General features: G+C 42.6%; 1 protein-coding gene across 2 annotated transcripts; it reads left to right on the top strand.

Annotated features, from left to right (window-relative positions):
• The first annotated feature begins 2916 nt into the window (after nt 1-2916).
• Nucleotides 2917-21338, top strand: CEP57L1 (centrosomal protein 57 like 1). 2 transcript variants are annotated; one of them, XM_083176923.1, is made up of 11 exons: nt 2917-3219; nt 5307-5468; nt 6149-6270; nt 7402-7500; nt 7585-7662; nt 9413-9505; nt 10517-10621; nt 11093-11173; nt 11274-11506; nt 12798-12942; nt 20984-21338. In XM_083176923.1, the coding sequence occupies exons 1-11, from the start codon at nt 3030-3032 to the stop codon at nt 21215-21217; spliced, it is 1542 nt and encodes a 513-aa protein (XP_083033049.1). In that variant the 5' UTR covers nt 2917-3029; the 3' UTR covers nt 21218-21338. The 2 variants fall into 2 exon arrangements, with proteins under 2 accessions (XP_083033049.1, XP_083033050.1); XM_083176924.1 differs by lacking the exon at nt 10517-10621 and having other exon boundaries at nt 2919-3219.

Raw genomic sequence — 21338 nt, 5'->3', positions numbered from 1 at the left:
ACGTCCCAGCATGCCTTGACATAGTTTTAGCATTCCCTAATAGCAAAACTGTGGAAATGCATGGTGGGACTTGTAGTTTCACAACAGCTGGAGGGCCATAGTTTGGACATGCCTGCACTATACCAAACAGATTGAGCAAAAATGCACAATATGCTCCATAAACAGGGGCATTTGGCGCGCATTAAAAATTGACACCATAATGCCCATTACATGTTAAGCCACACACCATAATGTCCATTAAGTATTATGCCAAACACCATAATGCCTATTAAAAATGATGCTACATAAGTGTTGCTTACCTACATGTTCATTGCCAGGGGTTCCATGCTCATTGCCAAGGGGGAATACATGCTCTCGGTAACTGGGGGATAGCCACCGTGGGGCAGAAATGACAGCCATTGACAGCAGGGCCAGATTAAAGCAGGGGCAAAAAAGGTCAGTACCCATGGGCCCCCTCTAGCTAGGGGCCCCCTGTGGTTGGCATGTATTTTTAACAAAAACATTATTATTATTTTTTTTAGCTAAAGGTTTTGTGCATGGGAGTGGGGTAGTGCTGCAGCTTCACCTATCTGCCAATGTGACATTGATTAATGGTGCTGAGCATCGGGAGCCAAGGCACACTGACTGCACAAGTGTGCAGTGCATTACTGGGAGTTGACTAAGTCCCATGACACTTTGCACAAGAAGGCAGAGGCTGAGAGGTTTATGCTGAGCTCTGATTGGTGGAGCTCATTACATGCTTCTCAGGCCTGTGGAGGACAGCAGCAGCAGCAGCCTAGTCATGGGAGGGTTTTTAATCAGAGGCACTGACACTGTGAGGTCTCCTACAGTCCTACAGAGTAAGCAGTTACCCATTGACCAAGTTTATACTGTCTTTACTCTTTGTTTTGACAGTATAATATTCTCTCATGCAATTTGTGGCCAGTAATGACAAGTGCAAGGGGGTCCCCCTGTCTAAAGTTTCCCGGGCCCCCCGAAGGCTTAATCTGGCACTGATTGACAGCCGGGCAGAGAGCAGGGGGCTGCCCGGCTGTATTCAGAGCACTGCATGTCCCGGCTATTTGAAATAATACCCCTTTCACACCAGAAAATGCAGGGACTTACCCGGGAATATGATCCCAGGATCATGCAAGGACATTCTCGGACTGGCCCCTTTTACACCAGCCTAATCCCTGCATTTTCTGGTATGAGGGGGAGAGAAAACCACCGCCGCCCCTTTAAACAAACAGCTATATCTTCGGAACCAACTGACCCATTTAAATGTAGGCTTCGAATGATTTTGTGCCCGTGAAACTGGGCCGTTTGGTTCCAGAGAATTCTGACCTCAAACAACATGAACAGCCATGAAATTACATTTTAGAAATGAAAAAAAAATTTGGTTTACCCACAATATCTCTAGAACCAATGAACCCATATGGACCAGGTATCAGATTGAAGGCCCAGCGATTTGGTTTCGACTGAGATCAACCTCGAGCTTCTGTAATGCCGGAGTGGGAACTGACAGCCGTTGGAACCGGGTGGAGGTCGGAATTAGCGGGTCCCATGTTATCCTATGGGGACAACGTTCCAGGTTTGCCTGGCGGTATCTCTGGTTCCCGGGGGGCTAGCGACACGGGGCTGGGCTCGTTGGAAAGCCCTGACCCTCAGCTACAAAATGGGCCTATTTGGAGAGTGGGCCTGGAGCTGTAGCTCCATCAGGCCCATTGTTAATCCGGCCCTGGGGACACATTGCTCTGTTTCTGGAGTTTTCTCTGAACTTATGATTGCCATCACTTGTGCCGAACAGGGTAATTCCTAAGAAAGGTGTTTTTCAACACAGCTGATGGCAATTATTCATTCATAGGTAAGTCCAGAAACAGAGCATTGTGTCCCTCCTGGAGAGAGTCATGTTGGGAGCAATGTTCCCTCTAATTTTACGAAGGCTGTGTGCGGCTAAAGATTTTGGCTGTGCAACTTTGGAATGAAATTTAAATTTTTGTGCGTCACTTATATATCACTGGAAAATAACGTTCAGCATCTGTGTTAACTTTACTTCAAAACTATATTAAACATTTAAACATTAAAAATACAGCACACAATGTAGTTAATGGGTGAAACACACATTAATTGAGTCCACAACTGCAAAAAGGGACCACTGCTGCTTTGTGCGCTCAGTTGTAATGTCTGTGCGCACGCTCGTCAAGGTGTGTGCGCGCGCACAGCTTAGAGGGAACACTGGTTGGGAGGTATGCGTTTGTCTGTTTTTTACACGATACACTTCATTATATTTGGCACGCGCAGCCCTACGCTACCTGGCAGGCTGCCAAGTTTCATAGCTAGAGCGGCACGCGAGCCTCTGCACTTCCGGCGCCGTGAAACTACACAAGTACCATGGTAAATTATAATATGGTGAATGTGCCCACATTTTTAATGGCCAACCCAGCGTTGGGCCCGGCAAAATACACTTGGGTTATAGGCTAGTGACACCCGTCTGTTGATTTCAGGTGTCAAATTTGTGGCCCAAGACTTGTTAACCCTTGCAAAAATGAATTTTGTGAATAAGAAGCTGGAGATTAAATAAGAAGTGAATAAGAAGCTGGCCAAATAAGAAGCTAACTTCATCCTCGTAGAGGCTTACACAGTATTATATGCTTAGTCCGTTTCTATGAAATAGAAGCATCGGTTAACATCGGTCTCACAGAACCAATGTTTTATAACGAATGTTAAGAGAAAAAAACATTGTTTATCCGACGTATTCTTTCAATATCCCATCCGGCATATACCATATTCAGTGCACAAAATAATTCACCGATGCTCAAACTCGATTCATGTGATCCCTGGCGTCTCATTGAGCCGTTGTTGATAATCACAATAATTATTCCCGCCGGCACCCGCGCCCTTCCTTTTATACTCGGGGAGGGTGACGCGATTAATACATCGCGCTGTCCTGACGTTTCCATATGAAACGTCAGCTCAGAGCGACTCTCGGCCGCGTCCCAGCGCTCCGCCCGATAGGATTGACGTTGGGAATCCCCCAGTCTGTGTGATGTATGGCTCAGCGCTATGACATGGACCCTGTAGCAAAGAACAGTTACCTGGCCGGCCTGTGCCCCCCGCCTTATACCACCCACACAGCTCACCCACTTGAGGCCAAGAGATTGTCTGCACGGAAATCGGCTTCAGCCTCGAAAGAGCAGAATCCTCATTGCTATGATGTTTTGCAGGCTCCTAATAGCAAAGGTGAGGGGGGAGTATGTACTGCTGTGCTCCTCTATCGTCTGTATTCATAGATAAGAAATCAATTCGGTGATGGTCAGTCTGCAGCAGCGATAATAAATGGGGTTTAATGAAACTTACTAGGAGGAATCCTGTTACTTCATATGTCTACAAGATTAGTATGGGTTAGAGAACACCGCACAAACAAAGGGTATAATTCAGTAAATTATGCATTTTTTTTATTGTTGTCCCTTGTTAAATTGCGTTACCTTGTTAGTAAATATTAGTAAAATCAGCTGTATGGAAACTGCTACTGGGACCATTATGGGTATTTGTGCTTTGATAACCCATGGTGTGTGTGTGTGTGTGTATATATGTATGTATGTATGTGTGTATATATATATATATATATATATATATATATATATATATATATATATATATATCCACCAGTGTGTACAGTCAATATTGTTAACATTGTGAATGGCCGCGGGTCATTAACAACACCCCCTGTCATCTGTACATGCAGCTCAATCTGACAATATCATCAGCAACTCCTGTACGGAGTGGGGGTGGGTGACGTCACTGACCGATTTCTTGAATATCGTTCAGTGTGTATGCTCAATATCATTCTCCTGCAGCACTGCCAATATAGTGTGTACTCAGCCTAGTCATGTTTGTGATCCACTCTTTCCTGAGCACCTGTAATATGGTTACTGCCTGTCTGGCCAAACTGACCTTTCCACAACTTAAGCACAGGATGTATGAAATTCTAAAGGTGCGTACACACGGGGCGATTTTGTCCAAAATCGCGGGAAATATGGTCGCTCAGCGACCATATTGCCCGCAATGGGAGTGTGCACCGGCGATATATCGCCGGGTGCGCGCTCCCGTTTTTGCCCCTGTGGTGGTCGCAGGAACATGCTCCTGCGACCAGCTGATTACCACTGCCGGGCTCCCCCCGGCAGTTTTTTTCATCAGCGACCATCTCTGGTCGCTGATGAACAGGAGAAACTGAGCAATATATTGCTCAGCAATATATGGCTGAGCAATATATCTCCCCCATGTGTACACAGCATAAGTTTGGTATTCATGCTAAGTAAAAATCCTATTTCATGTTTTTATTGTTGTGGGAGCATCTGTGGCTCCTTTTCATTAAATGTAGCCTACTAGTTTGTTTTTTCGCTACTTATATGTTAGTTGGGCGCCCACTATAGTAAGAACGCTCAAACCCCCACTATCCATGTCGGCATGGAGTTGATTTTATATAGTGTGGCGAGCCACCGAGCCCAAAGCGTGGCGAGCGGACGCGTAAAACTAAGCAAATGGCTTAGTGGGCGCCCAACTAACATATAAGTACCGATTTTTCTTATGGTGATTATACACTAGGGCGATCGGATGCAATGCTACATCGCAATGTGATGCCCCCATTGTGCTTTTTTTTCCAAAATGCGATGTCTCATACCATCTGTGATGCCACATCGGGTGCTGGAACAGGGCTGTCGGCAGGCAACTGCGTAGGAGGATTGACGGGGGTCAGTGGCGGCTGCAGAATTTGAAAAAACAATTTAGCACACTGCGAGGCCCACTGATCAGAGGGCCGCCCAGTGTGTTAAATCATTTTTCCATATTCTGCTGCCACCCGCCAGCCCTCATGCGCTACGCCGTCAGTGCTACGCCACCAGCGCTACACCGACACCCGCAGCAAGCGCTCTTGCTGCCTCCTTGAACCCGCCTCCAGTGCTCCTGCCGCTGATCCCGTTGCAAGCGATCGCATGTGATTAAAAAACCACATGCAATCGTTCATGCATTTCAATAGATATTATATGCAGCACATAATATCTATAGATGCAACATTCGACCGGTGGGACCGCACATCTCATCTGGTGGCCTATTCTACGTGCATACAATCCTTCGATTTATCGCAAAGATGCAGTCAATATCGAAGGATTATATGCAATATCGCCCTAGTGTATGGGCACCATTAGATATGGGGCTGTAGGAGGAACAAAAGGACATTCAGGAAACTTTTAAAGTCTCCCTGTAATATTGCTCTACACAGACTCCTTTTACAAATAAAGATTAAACTATGTAACATTTCAACACACTAGCTCTCGTCTCTGCACTGAAGACGCTACAAGAGAAGATTTCCCGGATACAACTTGAGAAATCAAAAGCTCAAAACCGCATAACAAGCTTGTCTGTGGAGACTGCAGAACACAATATGGATCTGTCTAACAGAGATAAGAGTGAAGATGTAAGACAGAAGACTGGTAAGTATTTGTGTGTGTGTGTGTGTGTGTGTGTATAATTTACTTATGCCAGAAGACTTTTTCTGAGATGCTCTTTTGCACTTTCTAGCTTCATTTACCTCCTATAGGGGGTATTCAATTAGTTCAGTTTTTTTTCACAGAACTATCCGACCTTCAACTACTCAATAGCGGGCATTATCGCTGATATTGAAGGCATTGTTCGCCCATCCCACACACACATTCACTCTAGGGTTCATTTTGTTTGGAGCCAACTAATCCCACAAGTATATTTATGGATTGTGGGAAGATGCCGGAGTACCCAGAGGAATGCCACTTTATAGCATGGGGAGAATATACAAATTCCGCGTAGTTAGGACCATGGTGGGTCTCATACCCATGACCTCATTGCTGTGAGGCAGTAGTGCTAACCATTACACCAGGGCTGGGCAACACCGGCCCTCCAGATGTTGATGAACTACACATCCCAGGATGCTTTGCATTAGTTTTGCTAAGTGGCCATGCTGAAACTGATGCAAGGCATGCTGGGATGTGTAGTTCCTCAACATCTGGAGGGCCGGTGTTGCCCAGCCCTGCATTACACCATCCATATTGCGCATACATGCATCCTATTAATGCAATGAGAAATATACATACAGTGGCTACTACCCATTCATTTTACCTTCATTTTTTTTTTGCTTTAGATGTAGTTACCCAGCTGAATGCTGCTCAGCAACGTTGCTCACTTCTGGAGAAGCAGCTGAGCTACATGAGGCACATGGTCCAGACTGCTGAAATGGAAAAAAAAACTGTGCACGAGCAACAGGTACTTCCGCATGATTTCTTCCATTACCGCGTGCATAAACTACTATGGGGATTGCACAGCAGTGTTACAGCATTGACGGGGCAATACAAGTACATGTAGGTGCTGATTCTGGTTGACACTGTAAGCAGCTTACCAAGTGCTAGAGACCCCGCGAATACCTGTCACAGAGTCCCTTGCATGGGGATGTGTAATGAAGACCCATCCCCTCACATACCGTTGCTGCAGGAGAAATTATTTGATGGTCCCCGACCATCAAAGGATTTCACCTGCCTTCGCAAATAAGTCAATAAAGACTGACTTTTATTTGCAGCAGCCCAGAGGAAGACTGGACTGGAGGCTGACTTCATATGATGCCTGCGTACCCATGGGAGCACCCAGTGTTTTCCCCACCGCTGTCTGCGCCCGACCCACCCCGATCACTTGCACTATGCAAGTCACCGAAGCCATTCGCAAAGGGGACCTGCACATGCGCATAAAAGACCATGCGCATGGACAGTCCCCAAACCATCAGAATGGGGCCGAATTCAGCATTGTCCAGCTGATTTTTAATGAGGAATGACCCATTTCTAAAGATGAAGAAAGCCCATAGATGTGCATTAAAAAGATCTGGTAAATCAGGGCTTGCTGGGCCTGGAATTCCTGCATGTTCTGCCAGCCCCAGCACTGTGCAATAATACCACCGTAGTATTGCTTTTGGACCATACCTGTCTTTCTTTCTTTAAACAAACTTTTGGACCTTATTCTAATTCAATCGGTCCCCTGCGCATTCATGGGGGACTGATGTTTTGCCTGTGCAGATGCAGGGTGTGATCAGGCACGGCGAACTACAATCCCGCTCGCTCCTAGCAGTACGGGCATGGGGCGGTGGTGGGGGGCACAGCCCCTGGTAATGCCCAGCATTTCATGGGTGTTCCCATGGTAATCGGCTGGTGCGGGAGCCGGGCAGCTGACATCCACTGCCTGCATGCGGAGGGGGGGGCAAATTGGTTCTACTTCGATACATGGATAGTATATTAGAACCGTAATCAGGCAGTAAGTGGAACCTTTGAATTTGCATCCATTTTCTGCCCACTCTAAAATTTGATAAATAAAAAATTATATAACTGTTTTCTTGTTCTAATAAATCTATAGACCCTGCTCCAGCAAGAAAATATACAGGACAAGTTAGAAAAGCTCTCTTTGCTGGAGAAGGAATGTCTGAGACTCACTGCTACTCAACAGATTGCAGAGGTGAGTTCCACCTGGAAATTCATGTTCCTCCTTCATAGTTCCTGACTTGCATTGAGTGACACAAAGGTATTTCTTCTATTGTAGAACAAAATTGATCAACTGGAAGAAAAATTATATGCAGAAGAACAACAAAGAAAATTAATGCAAGAGAAGGCAATCCAGGTTATTTTGATTTCTGTAGTTTTGTTGTACTGTTTTTATTACCAAACACCCCAGATTAGTGGATTAGCAAATGTAAATTATACAAAAATCTTTGTCTGGATACTTATTGTATAAATTTAGAATTTTCATTTGAATCACACATTCTTCTTCAAATTCCCCCAATAGTAGAAAAGGTGCCCACACAGTTCAAATCGCACTGATAAATTTGCCTTGCGATTCGATGTCCATATCGCAAGGCAAAATAGTATGTACAGGCAGGTATTTTTGTGCTACATCGCATCATATCTACTTCAAATGACCCCCTGCGTAGGGAATCTAATGCGATATGTTCTTTACATATTTAAGTTACATATTTTAGTCTAGTCCAAATATAATGTAGTTCAAATAGCACAGTGTATAAAATTTATATTGCATGGCACACGTATAGCTCAAATCGCACTTAGTACACGTATCACTGTGTCAAGGACAGCAGTACAGCAAATGTAAAACATACCAGACATGTATACCATAACCACACAAACCATCCCAAAACACATTTCCTGCCAGGCTTACAGCTTTTGCCATTAATAATCATCTGTGTGAGTGCCAGCCAACACTGTACACTAAATTTAATGTGATTCCCTATATTTAGTTTGCATTGATGCCCATCCAATGGTGCACCCCCTAATAAAATGGGCTGTCTATGCCAATGTACACCATCTGCCACATGATCTATCGTGTGTAGGGAATGTTACTGCATTGTTCCCTCTGTTGTGTGCCTCATCCGATGGGACAGTGTAACAGGCGATGTGTGTAATACCCCTTTCAGACATATGTGAAAATCACAGGTTTACTCACATGAACGCGCATCAACCCGGGACTAGCGTATGTCTGAAAGGGTGTACCCGGGATTTAATTTCCAGATCCCAAGATTCTGCAATTGAAATCCCAGGTAGTATGTCTGAAAGGGATATAAATGACTGTGTGGTCACGGGTACCATGATTGCATGACCTATTGTGTGTAAGTAAGTGTGAACCCAACTAATGACCTTGTACCTTCGTGGGTCTGGCTTTTTTGCAATATGCTGGTCTTCATACATACTTATTATATTTTTAATTATATACAATCATTTATTCTATTATTTAGTTCCTATTTTAAACAAAATTAAATCACATTGGTTTGATGTGAATAAGTTGTAATAATTGGTAAATAAGTAATTCACTGTAACCTTATTAACCGGACCTTACAGCAATCAGGAATATCACTGTACATCATAGAGCAGGATGTATAAAGCATGTTGTATCAGCCAAAAAAAAAAAGAAACCTAAATAAGCATGTGCAAAGTAAACCTCAGTAAATTACACATGTGGCATCCTAATAATCATTAGAAGTTACCTATCAAGCAAAACAAACAGTAGGTACGTTTTTTTTTGTGCTTTTACATAATGCTCCTAAATGAAAAAGTCCAGTTTAAGTATTGTCTGAAAACAAACAAGACTTTTTCCGTATTGCTATAGTCTTTCATGGTGTTTGTTTTAACCTGACCACCTGACAAAGCGAGGGTCATACTAAAGTAGAACAAGGTCTTGCGGTTGGTTGGTTGGTTCATAGTAAGACGAATTGTTGGTAGTGTACACCACAGTTCTGTATGGCATGCGCTAATAAGATGTGTAACTCATGCAGAGTTGGAAAGGGAAGGCTGTAACACTGTATACATATCTTTTAAAGACTATCTGACCTTAATTCCTGTGGTGACTCACTATTTTATAGCTTGAAACGGGGCTTGAAGTGAATAGAATATTTTTATCGGCTTCTGCAGAAAATGCTTCTCAAAAGAAGGTAAAGAAAAAGACTCAACTGCAGGTAATTAAAAAAAGAAAAAAATCTGTACCCCTGAATAAATACGTAGGTATAATTTAGAGGATAATTAATTGCTCAGCTGTACTTTCTCTGAATGGCAGTACGTTTGCTTACTCAGAAAATTATGTTGCTTACTTTTTGGATCTTTCAGAATGTGTCAGTTAGTAATGAGTGCACCTGTGCACCTGCCTGGGGTGACCTGGAAATCATGAACTGTGTGGGGTCCTGAGGATATACTACTTTGCATGCAGGCCAAGGCACAAATGGAATTTGGGTTTATGTGGTAAAGCAAACTTCTTTAGCAATCTCTACGTGTCCAGGCACAGCCTTGGCAATTTGGCAGATGTGGAATTTGCCAAAAAGGTTTGTCTGCGAGTGCCAGTGTACTGAGCTTGGTGGGGTTATTCAGACATCACAAATCGCCTTTTTCTCAAATGGACAAAACCTATGTTGCACTGCAGGTGGGGATGATGTAACGTGCACAGACAGTTAGATTAGGGTGAGTTATTTTGTTTCTGTGTAGGCTAAATATTGGCTGCTTTATTTTTACACTGCAATTTAGATTTCCATTTAAAAAAAAAAAAAAAACTCAAATCTAACTCTCTGCACATGTTAAATCTGCCCCACCTGCAGTGAAAAATGGATTTTGCTCATTAGAGAAAATGAGCTTTGCGATCAGGTCTGAATAACCCCCATGGTTCTCAAAACTGTTGCCAGAATGAGCTGCATTGCCTCAGGCAGCCTCTCAGCTGATCTACGGTATTAACATTGTATACAAGAGCATATTTATTAGACAATCCTTTTGTTTAACTACAGCACCCCTTTTCATCAAAGCCTACCACCCCTCCATTAAAAGCCTCCACTTTTTCCTACTCTCCTGTCCTTTGCTTCTCCCAAGTTCACCCCCAAGAATTCATCACCTTTTATATGTATTTTCTCACTGTATGGTCCTCCTTCTTGGTGGTCCCCAGCACTATCCTTACTTCCACTTGCTCATTGTCTCTTGTCTCCTAGTCCCTTTCAGCGACTCTGACTCTGTGCTCTCGCCCTTCATTGGGTACAGGCTCATTGAGTGCTTCCTCTACCTGCGACTTGCCTTCACTTTCCTGTCAAGATACAGTGAGTTTCCAGTCCTCCGCTTTTGTCTGCTACCTACTTGGTTTGTCAGTGTGGTGTTCCATAGAGATGTCTGCTTACAGTTACCGCACCTATATGTAATATGTTACTTTGTATATATCCCGTGTGTTGCTGCAGATACCGCAACACATTTAAAATAAAGGAGAATAATCTTTTATATGTGGGTTAAGTTTGAATTGGATATATTGTTTTGTGATGTGTACAAAATGTAAGGTCTCAATTGATCTTAATCTTTTTGAAACTGTCCTAAAGCTGTTAGAGAAATATATATTAATTTTCATTTTGTAGGCTTTTTACCTAGCGTATTTGTTGATATGTGATGTTACCTGTTAGTGATTACCTTGTCTGTTATGTGTAGAAATGAAGGGATGTTCTCCTTCTACAGTCCTAAAAGCTCACAGTATGTCAAGTTAGCTAATATATGGTGACACCTAATTTTGTTTCTTTGAGTAGCAGAAACCTGCCATAAATAAAGGTATACATAAACAGGGGATTCCTCTGAAAGCAGGAGATCTACCATTTGTAGCAGGAAAGGTACGTGGATTTGTGTGTGTGTGTGTGTGTGTGTGTGTGTGTGTGTTTGTTTTTTGATATAATGGTGTATATTTATTCGCTTTTTTTTTATTTTATACAGTCTACCAGTGCAAGCCATTCTTTGAGTGCAACTGTTCAGAATGTACTGCATATGATGAAGCATCAGAGTCAGACTCCACGAGTCACTCAGCAACGCTCAAGATCTGCAGGACACAAACCAATAAGGCCCTTAGGTGCCAACAGGACTTCAGCCCCCTGTTTAGCGCCCTCTACTGGTGATAGCCTGAGTGATCTATTGTCGGCTTTGCAGGGCGAGCTGGAGCAAATGAGTTTGTGAGTAAATTATATACTTTGAAGTAGTGTTTTTCTCCTTTTTATCATTTTTATTTTTGCTTTTCATAAACCGTGGTATCCATTTCAAGATGAGGAAATAACATTGTGTCCAGCATGTACTTTTTCCGCAAACATATTTTCCTGTGATTTATACATTTTATCTATTGGTATGAAGGGGGATGGGTGGACCAAGAGCAAAGTTGATATGAGTAAATCATTTTGTAAAAGTACAAAACTCCTAGTAAGAGGGCAAGAATAGGGGCTAATATGCCAAAGTAAATGTATCTAAGGATAAGATAGTATTAGACTGCACCATGGGGATTAGCTGATAATCATTCGAGATGAAACATGGTGCAGTAATGATCTAGTGACTTGAAACCACTATTTATGGTCACTAGCCATTACACCAGGACCAGCGGCTGTCTTATACAAACTAGTACCTAAGCCCATGGTGTTCTGTTCCTAGAACACCAAGGTATACCCTATTTATCCTGGCACTTGTAGACACAAGCATGACTGCACATAAACTGCACATAAATGTATGTCCTTTTTTACTACAGGTTGAGTATCCCGTATCCGGATATCCGTTATCCGAATTAATTATTCCAAAAACCGTGGTTTTTTTTTGGAATAGTTAAAAAAAAAAATCCCCAGACCCTTTTTTATACTTACCTAGTCCCCCGGCGTCCATGGCAGGCCTTCAGCTTCATCTCTGGCATCTCCAGCGGTCCCAGGAGAGCATTGCGAGAGTTCCCAGGCGCGCAATGCACTCCTGGGACCGCTGGAGACGCCGGAGATGAAGCTGAAGGCCTGCCATGTACGCCGAGGGATCATCGGGGACCCACCAGACAGGTAAGTATGTAAAAAAAAAAAATATTCGGTACTTATATGTTAGTTGGGTGCCCACTATAGTTAGTACGCTCCTACCACCACTATCCATGTCGGCATGGAGTTGATTTTATATAGTGTGGGGAGCGCAGCGAGCCACCGAGCCCGAAGCGTGGCGAGCGTACGCGGAAAAGTAAGCAAATAGCTTAGTGGGCACCCAACTAACATATAAGTATTAAATATTCCAAAAAACGTAAAATTCCCTTATCCGGAATGCTCGTGGTCTCGAGCATTTCGGATAAGGGATACTCAACCTGTATATGGTTATACATTCATTTGTGAGCATAATGCAGTAATTGTCATTTGCTGTGTATATTCGATTGTCCAGGAATGTATTTTCAGTGCAGATTCTGTATTAAAGTGTTATATAACAAAGGAATCTGTTTTTCTTTGTATTTATAAGTGAGCATGAAGATCTACTGAAGCAGATAAATGAAACTAAAGACAGTGATATGCGTGAAGATCTAGAGCGTGAGATGGATTGCCTTGTCAAACATATGGAAACAAAAAGTGATCAGATTCAGAAGCTTAAGAGACATCAAGCAAATGTAAGGATTTGTATAACAAATGACTGGATTGTTGCTTTTATTTATAGAATACACAGTGTGTTACCTCCATATGGAACTTTTTTATTATTAATAGATTACCCATTAATTGTACAGGTCCATAAACAATTGCGTTGATCCTAACTTACACAAAAAGGGCAAATATTTATGCTTTACTTGGCCCTATACACCCTTCATTGCACAAAAAGGCCCATGGATGTTAGACTTTTCATAAAGCGCCAAATTGTTACCAAAGCCACATACACTGTGGAGAAAACTAGCAAATTATAAAGGACAGGGGTCTTCAGACAGTAATGTATACAGTAGTGTGCTTGTATACAATATCTGCAGATTAGGTAATTATTTGGCTAAAGTAGAAAATCTGGTTAAAGTGGGGGAGAGTATTTTAGATTACTGGAGGAACATCAGTGGGTGAGTTGGGCATGGGAGGTGGTGACCAGGAAGATTTTGGCAGGGGTTTGTGTAAATGGGGAGTAGTTTTTTGCTTTGAAGGTGTTGAATTTAATTCTTAAATAGGCAGGACACAGTGGTGTGACTGACGGCGGGTACAGACACAGCAGTGCAAGAAGAAACTGAGGTGGTAGTCTGAATGGATCAAGGTAGATTATGTGTTGGTTAGTGAGAAGTAGATCAAGGCAAAAAATAAAAGCATTTAGGGGTAGATTTATTAAGCTTGGTGAAGTGATAGTGTCTGTTTTTTTATCACCGGCCATTCAGCTCCTACCTGTCATTTTTGAAACAAAGCCTGTAACTTCACAGTTAGGAGCTGATTGGCCAGTGATAAAAACCAGACACTTTGGGGGAAATTTACTAAAGGAAATTTGTAAAAAATAAGTGTATTTGTATCCAGAAATACACTTATTTTTGACATTTACTTTGCCGAAAATGCAGCTATTCGTATTGATAGCACATCAATACGAATACGAATTTCCGTATTTTCGGGATAGTAAATGTCAAAAATAAGTGTATTTCTGGATACAAATACACCTATTTTTTTTACAAATTTCCTTTAGTAAATTTCCCCCTTTATCACTTCACTGAGCTTAATAAGCTTAATTAGAGAGTGGAAAGTTATTTCCATTTTTGGGTTACCTTAAGGAAGATTTGGAACATACTAGAGGAGGTCACTGACAGGCTGTGGGTAAAACCAGAGTTCTTATGGGCACGCCCACAGCTTTTTGTGGACACTCCCAGAAATGCTGGGTGTCCCCATGCGACATCCCCCTGCCAGCCTATTACCCGACCCGCTGTGTGTCTACACCTCTTTGACTGACAGTTAGCAAAGGCCTTCACATCGGGTCTGCACGTGCGTATATTTGCCGATCGGCAGACCCATGCCATCGGTCCCTGGACTGAATTTTGCTAAAGAACAAGCAGGTCTGAATTAGGTCCTAAGCTTTCTGTTATCAGTGTACCAGTGATATTGAAGCCTGTAATGTTTGTGAACATATCTATATATTAAGTTGAAGAGAGAGAGAGAGTGTGTGTGCGTGTGCATATCTGTCGCATTGCAGACATACCGTGACACTCAGAGCCGCCAAATTCGGCAACAAGGTACCTCTGGACTCAGTGGTGTGCACCCTGATCCATTTTTGGGAAATTTCACTTTGGTTCAATTTGCCTTCATTGATCTTGTAAAAAAGTTAAACGATCTGGGAAATAGATTACGAAGTAACAACACCACACCTGATTTCATTGCTGGCATTGAGTATAAATGCAAACACATTCTAACATTATGGTGGAGGCTTTCAACAATTGGGAATAATTGGGGATATATATGTATATCCTGATGATGATGATGCCCAAGTGGCATTGAAACGTTGCTGCTTGCAAGTATAAAATTTAGGAAAATGTGGCTCTAAATTGCACACCCTCAGTAATGACACACAGAGAGAGAGAGTGCAAATGCACTATGCGATCATTACATTACATTACAATATAATATATAATAAGAGGTTGTTTGTATATCATTGGCCAGTGATATTGGCCTGCCCACCAATCGTCCAGGTCACCTCTAGTCGAGCAGGTCCCTAACACTATGGGGTCACCACCTGGGACGCAGGGAACCCCGAAACATGATCCAGCTAAGGACCCCCCAGGGCATCACAATAAAGAATAGTGATAGTAAAGTGGTAAAATTATAAGTATGAAGGTCCCTACTATATGTTTGGAGGTAGAGAGTGTGTGAAATAAAGAGTGCATACACAAATAATGGACAAACATGATATAAAAAGTGACTGTGTATTTAAGTTGTGATGCCCTGACCTGGAGTGACGCTTATTCTGTTATGCTCTCCCTCTCTCTCTCATATATATATATATATATATATATATATATATATATATATATATATATATATATATATATATATATATATATATATATATATATATATATATATATATATATATATATATATATATATATACGTAGCGCACCTCACACACTTACACATTGGACAGATAAACGCAACAGAACACCACTTACAATACAACACATACCCACATTCACTCACAAACACACAGAAAACATAAAAAATAAATGCATCGTAGGTGCTATATCTCAGAAATGGATGTGGAATTCATCAACATACACAAGCTATCAAGTCAGGAGCCGTATGCTTGAAACAACACCACCACACCTGATTTTCATTGCTGTCATTTGAGTGTCAATGCAAACACATTCTAAATTGTAAACAAATTACATCTTGGGCCTTTGGCACAGCGTAAGATTACATTTTACAGCAATTTTGGAAATTAAAACCCCCCCAAGGTTTTCCTGGGCAATGCCAGGCGGGTCAGCTAGTAATAAACAATGGGGTTGAACACCTGCCTGGCGCTAATGCCTGTATTTTGTTGTAATCAACATGGCAAGTTTTGAAGAAGCGGAGAGCCATAGAAAGCGTGGTCTGAAATTCTCTGGACAAACAAAGCAATTGAGACTAAAGCTCCATACGCACTCTGCAATAAAGGCAGGCAGCGATATAGTTGTGTATATAGATTATAGAATGACAATATTTGTTTTTTTTCTGAAAAATGTATCTATTGTTCAAATGCACCTAGTCATAGTCAAAAACATATTTTTTGTAGAAATGATGTACAGGCAAGAAAGGGGGTCTAGAACGACACACAAAAGCAAGCAACCGTATCATTTGTACACACTGAACAATATGATAACGATAGTTATAATTTGCCTTGATCACATAGTATGTACAGGGCTTAAGGCTGGGTGCGCACTGGATAAAATATCATCCTCCATATATCTAGAACAGAGGTTCTCAAACTCTGTCCTCCAGGACCCCACACAGGTCGCACGTTCCAGGTCCCCAGCTGTCACATTTTAAAACAGATGACCAGCAATATGTGAACTGTGTATGGTCCTGGGAACCGAGAACCAGTTTTCTAGTGTTTTTCTTTGATTGTGCGCTTCTGCAGGTTTGCTAATTATGGTTGATGGTGGCGCTCAAATTGCCGGCTGCTGTGTCGAGTGGGTCCCAACTCAGAGAATTATGGTTAATACTTGGTGACCAGCGCTCAGGCCCTATCTTAAATATGGTGTAATATGTGGGTGCTGTGAGCGTACTGTAACAGACAAGTCTGTGAGCCAGTAATAAAATGCAATAATATTTATTGGAACGGAGCACAAAATGACTGTACTGTTGTGGTCTGCGTTACAGCAGCTGTTGATAGCCGGGGCAGGGCTAAAGGGCACAGCGTGCTGGTGGCACAGTCACCTGTAAGGAAAAGCACAGTCTGGGTGAGGAAGGGGGGTGATGTTGGGGGGGGGGCGATTGGGGGGGTCAGGGAAGAACATTACGGTGATTCTGGGTTGGGCGGTGCCCAGATAGTCCCGGACTGAAATGCAGGAGTGAAAACGCTGGATGCCCACAACGGGGGGAGTGCAGTCCTGGGTCAAGGAAGGTGACAGGGTGTCGTCGAAGGCTGGCGTCCCAAGCACCTCCGGCGGTGCACCGTGCACGTACCTGATACCCGCTTGATCTTCTCCCGTCTGGAGGGTCCTTCGGCGTTGTCCACGGCTTGGAGACTGTACCGGCGTCTGCTTCAGGGGAGGACGCCGGCTGTCGATCCACGCCGCTTCTACAGCAAACAGCCGCACTTCCGGGTTCTGCGGGGATCGCGTAATCGGAAGTGTGAGCTGGTTGGTGGAGCAGGGTGGGCTCGACTCCCGGATGGGAGGAGACTTGGAGGCTTGTGGTATGATGCTGTGGTGTACGATCCAACGCGTTTCTGCCCTTGTGGGGCCTTTCTCAAGGATACATGGTGTCGCTGGTGAGCCTTGTTTATAGGGGTTGTTGGTCACTCCCCCTTAGTGGGTGGTGGCCATGGGTTCCCGGAGCTGTCAATCAGAGTGGTTGTGTGATCAGCTTATTGCACGGAGTTCTGTGTCAGTTTTTTCTTTCTGTACAGCGAAAGTGATTAATCTGTGGGTGATGCCATATCTCATCTGGAAACAATCCCCAGATTAAAGTCTATGTTCAGCCCTTTAGGTGCTAATGTCTGCAGTTGGAAAATCCAAAATAATTCCCTTCTGTCAAGTTGTTGGGCAAAGTCCCCTCCCCTCCAATTTTTCTTTGGTGCTTCTAAAATGGTGAATTGTAATCCCTTGGGATTGCAGTGATGTTTGGCTTTGAAATGTGAGGACACACTATGCTGATCGAAACCTCTTTTTATGTTCCTCACATGCTCATATAGTCTGGCACTCAAGGACCTAACGGTTCTCCCCACATACTCTAGATTGCAGGGACATCTCAAAAAATGTATCTATTGTTCAAATGCACCTAGTCATAGTCATAAACATATTTTTTGTAGAAATGATGTACAGGCAAGAAAGGGGGTCTAGAACGACACACAAAAGCAAGCAACCGTATCATTTGTACACACTGAACAATATGATAACGATAGTTATAATTTGCCTTGATCACATAGTATGTACAGGGCTTAAGGCTGGGTGCGCACTGGATAAAATATCATCCTCCATATATCTAGAACAGAGGTTCTCAAACTCTGTCCTCCAGGACCCCACACAGGTCGCACGTTCCAGGTCCCCAGCTGTCACATTTTAAAACAGATGACCAGCAATATGTGAACTGTGTATGGTCCTGGGAACCGAGAACCAGTTTTCTAGTGTTTTTCTGTGATTGTGCGCTTCTGCAGGTTGTTTGCTAGGTCATACTGTCAGGCATGCTGCATCCTAAATATGATGACAGACGCTATTGCATGCCATATTCACGGTTGTGATCGGCTTTGGTGCATGGTTTATATTTGGCCTTGGTAATATAACTTCCCTCTGCACTCTCCGTGGTAGTGTACACATGCAGTACGGGATGCGGTCCTACCTACAATTTTATTTAATTTTTTCATTGAAACCGACTTGTACACACTTTACCATCCCAGTGGACATGGAGGGGGAATATAATAGTTTGCCAAGCGCAGTGAGGCACCGTGCCTGAAGCATGGGGTTCATGCTGACCTATGTCAACATACAGACCTAAAAAAATATGAAAAACGTCTAATTTTTTACCTGTCTATATTTTAGATGTAGGTATTTTGACCTTATCCGTATTTTGACCGTCGGTCAATTGCTGTCAGGATTTTGATTGTAGGTAAATCATACCGAACCCAGCAGTACACCTTGTGGCTTTGGAGTTGTACATACATTGGGAGGAATGTGACCACATGTACAAAAAGAAGCTATTGGACAGCATATCACTAACGTGACCTAGCTAGAGTCACTACTTCCATTGCAATGTAATCTGACACTGCCAAGCATCCAAGAAAAACCTTGTACAAATCCAAAGCTCCTTACAGTCACACCAGATAGGTGTGCAAATTACTTTTGCACACAGTGATCTATGCAAAGTATCCTTTGAACATAAAAAAGCTGTTTTATATAAATATGCTGATAATATTCACAAATGTAGTTTGAAAAGCTTCATTACTGAAGACTGACAAGGGTGTGGTGTTATAAAATGACCAAATTAGTCCCTGGTACATCCTGTGTTTCATGAATGTATCATTGTTGCTAAATAAGTGCTTCAGTGATCGTATGCATAGCCTTGATTGCTACCCATTTGTTTTTGGGGGGGTTTTGTCGCACAAGACCTCTAGTCATAGAGAGGTGGACCCCCTTTAATGCAAATATTTATTACAGTAATAATATGCTGCTGGGGGTGTGCTACCGTAGGACATGGAGATTGGAATACAGAAAAAAAGAGAGAAGATGTCCTGTGTTGGTGCACCAGAAAGAGATAAAATTTAACTTTTATTATTTAAATGGTTAAGAACTGCGAGATAAAAATGACAACATATAACAAACAAAGGTGGGGTTCACACAATTATAAAACCAAGGTGGCAGGCAGATGTTGCAGGGTTGTTATGTAGTGTTTTTACTGAGTTGTGTGCGTTTAGTCTGTCCAGACCTTAGATCTGACAGATCAGTCGGCGTGTCTGAGCGGAGGTTTGAATAACCTATTGTGATAATCGCTCAAAAGCCGAGTTCTTCAGTGCCAGTAGGTTGGATAAATATCCTTGATTATTCCTTTATCGGGTGCACTGATACAGTAGGAGATCACCCTGTTTTGGTTTAGATCCGGCGTGGAGACGCTCTAGGATCAATGTGGATGACTAGGCACCCCAGGGTGTCTCAGCTGCGATTATTCAGGTGGAGCCGCCTCCTGGAGTTTACACACATGCAACAGTCAGCACCGTTGTGGGGACTGTCATGGTGTCTCACTCGCTCCTGAAAGACTCTATATATATATGGTCCCACTGCTGTAGTTGACTAAACCAGTGTACAGATCGCCCGGTGTGTATGGTCTCCTGATCTGGAAAACGTTCCAGTGCAGGACCTAGGTAAGTACACCACCGGTGTGGCAGGCTGTGCCAGAACACTTGGAGCCGCCTCCAGAGTGTTACATGTACTGGATAGTATGCGCAGGTTTAGGGACTAACGCAGCTTAGAGACTACACACAAATCAAAATACATTGGTATGAAAAATAACAAAAGTTGCAGACATCTGCCTGCGCACCGCTAGCCGGCACGCGCTTCGCAGATAATAGCTTCCTCCAGGAGGCGGCTCCACCTGAATAATCGCAGCTGAGACACCCTGGGGTGCCTAGTCATCCACATTGATCCTAGAGCGTCTCCACGCCGGATCTAAACCAAAACAGGGTGATCTCCTACTGTATCAGTGCACCCGATAAAGGAATAATCAAGGATATTTATCCAACCTACTGGCACTGAAGAACTCGGCTTTTGAGCGATTATCACAATAGGTTATTCAAACCTCCGCTCAGACACGCCGACTGATCTGTCAGATCTAAGGTCTGGACAGACTAAACGCACACAACTCAGTAAAAACACTACATAACAACCCTGCAACATCTGCCTGCCACCTTGGTTTTATAATTGTGTGAACCCCACCTTTGTTTGTTATATGTTGTCATTTTTATCTCGCAGTTCTTAACCATTTAAATAATAAAAGTTAAATTTTATCTCTTTCTGGTGCACCAACACAGGACATCTTCTCTCTTTTTTTCTGTATTGCTACCCATTTGTGCTGCAACGACAGGCTGGATGTGTCAGTGGAACATAGATGTGAGAACTGGAAGGTGTTCACCTTTTGTAGTCCAAATTATTTTTACAATTCAAACAGTCTGGTTTAAATTAACTGTACATTTTTTTTTTATTCAAAAATGGTCTACGTTGAACGATGTTAATGTTCTTTTAAAGTGGCTCACCATTAGATCTGCTACTAGGGCTGTTGAGCCTTAGCGCTACTTTTTTATGATTAATCTATAAACTAATATATACCTATATTAATTGCTTATGGCATTACTGTTTTACTATAAAAACAGTAAATATTGACTATTTCTTGAACACTATAAACAGTGGCCATCATAAAATGATGGTACGTTTTATTATTGCCAATATCTGTAGGTTATAAATGTTTTCTGTCATTCCGAATATTATTTTAATTAATGAAAAGCAATTATCATTTCAGGTTTTTCGGCTGAAGAAAGCAGCTCGGTCAATGAAGAAACTTTCCTCTAGTGCTAGAATAGCTGTTACAGTAGAGGGCAGCAAAGCAGATATTCTGGCCACTCCAAAGAGGAAACCAGAAACATTGCCAAGAGGCGCTCAGACTCTCAACAGCAAGACTTCCCTCCAGCTGTTGAAAAATGTGCAAAAGATTCAAACGACTCTTAAGAAAGATGACATCATGTGGGAGAAATGACTTTAATTCTTGTGTTGGTGTTACTTTGTGTGTGTTTTTGTAATGCTTCTTTATCACAGTGACCATTTGAATGTCTGTATAATTTAAATATTTTAAATAAAGATTTGTAGTTTTATGTAAA

Source organism: Crinia signifera, chromosome 3 (genome assembly GCF_055691185.1).
Source record: "Crinia signifera chromosome 3, ASM5569118v1, whole genome shotgun sequence".
NCBI classification, from domain to species: Eukaryota; Metazoa; Chordata; class Amphibia; order Anura; family Myobatrachidae; genus Crinia; species Crinia signifera.
The sequence above is the reverse complement of the archived record's forward strand: the minus strand, read 5'-3'. Positions and strand labels throughout refer to the sequence as shown.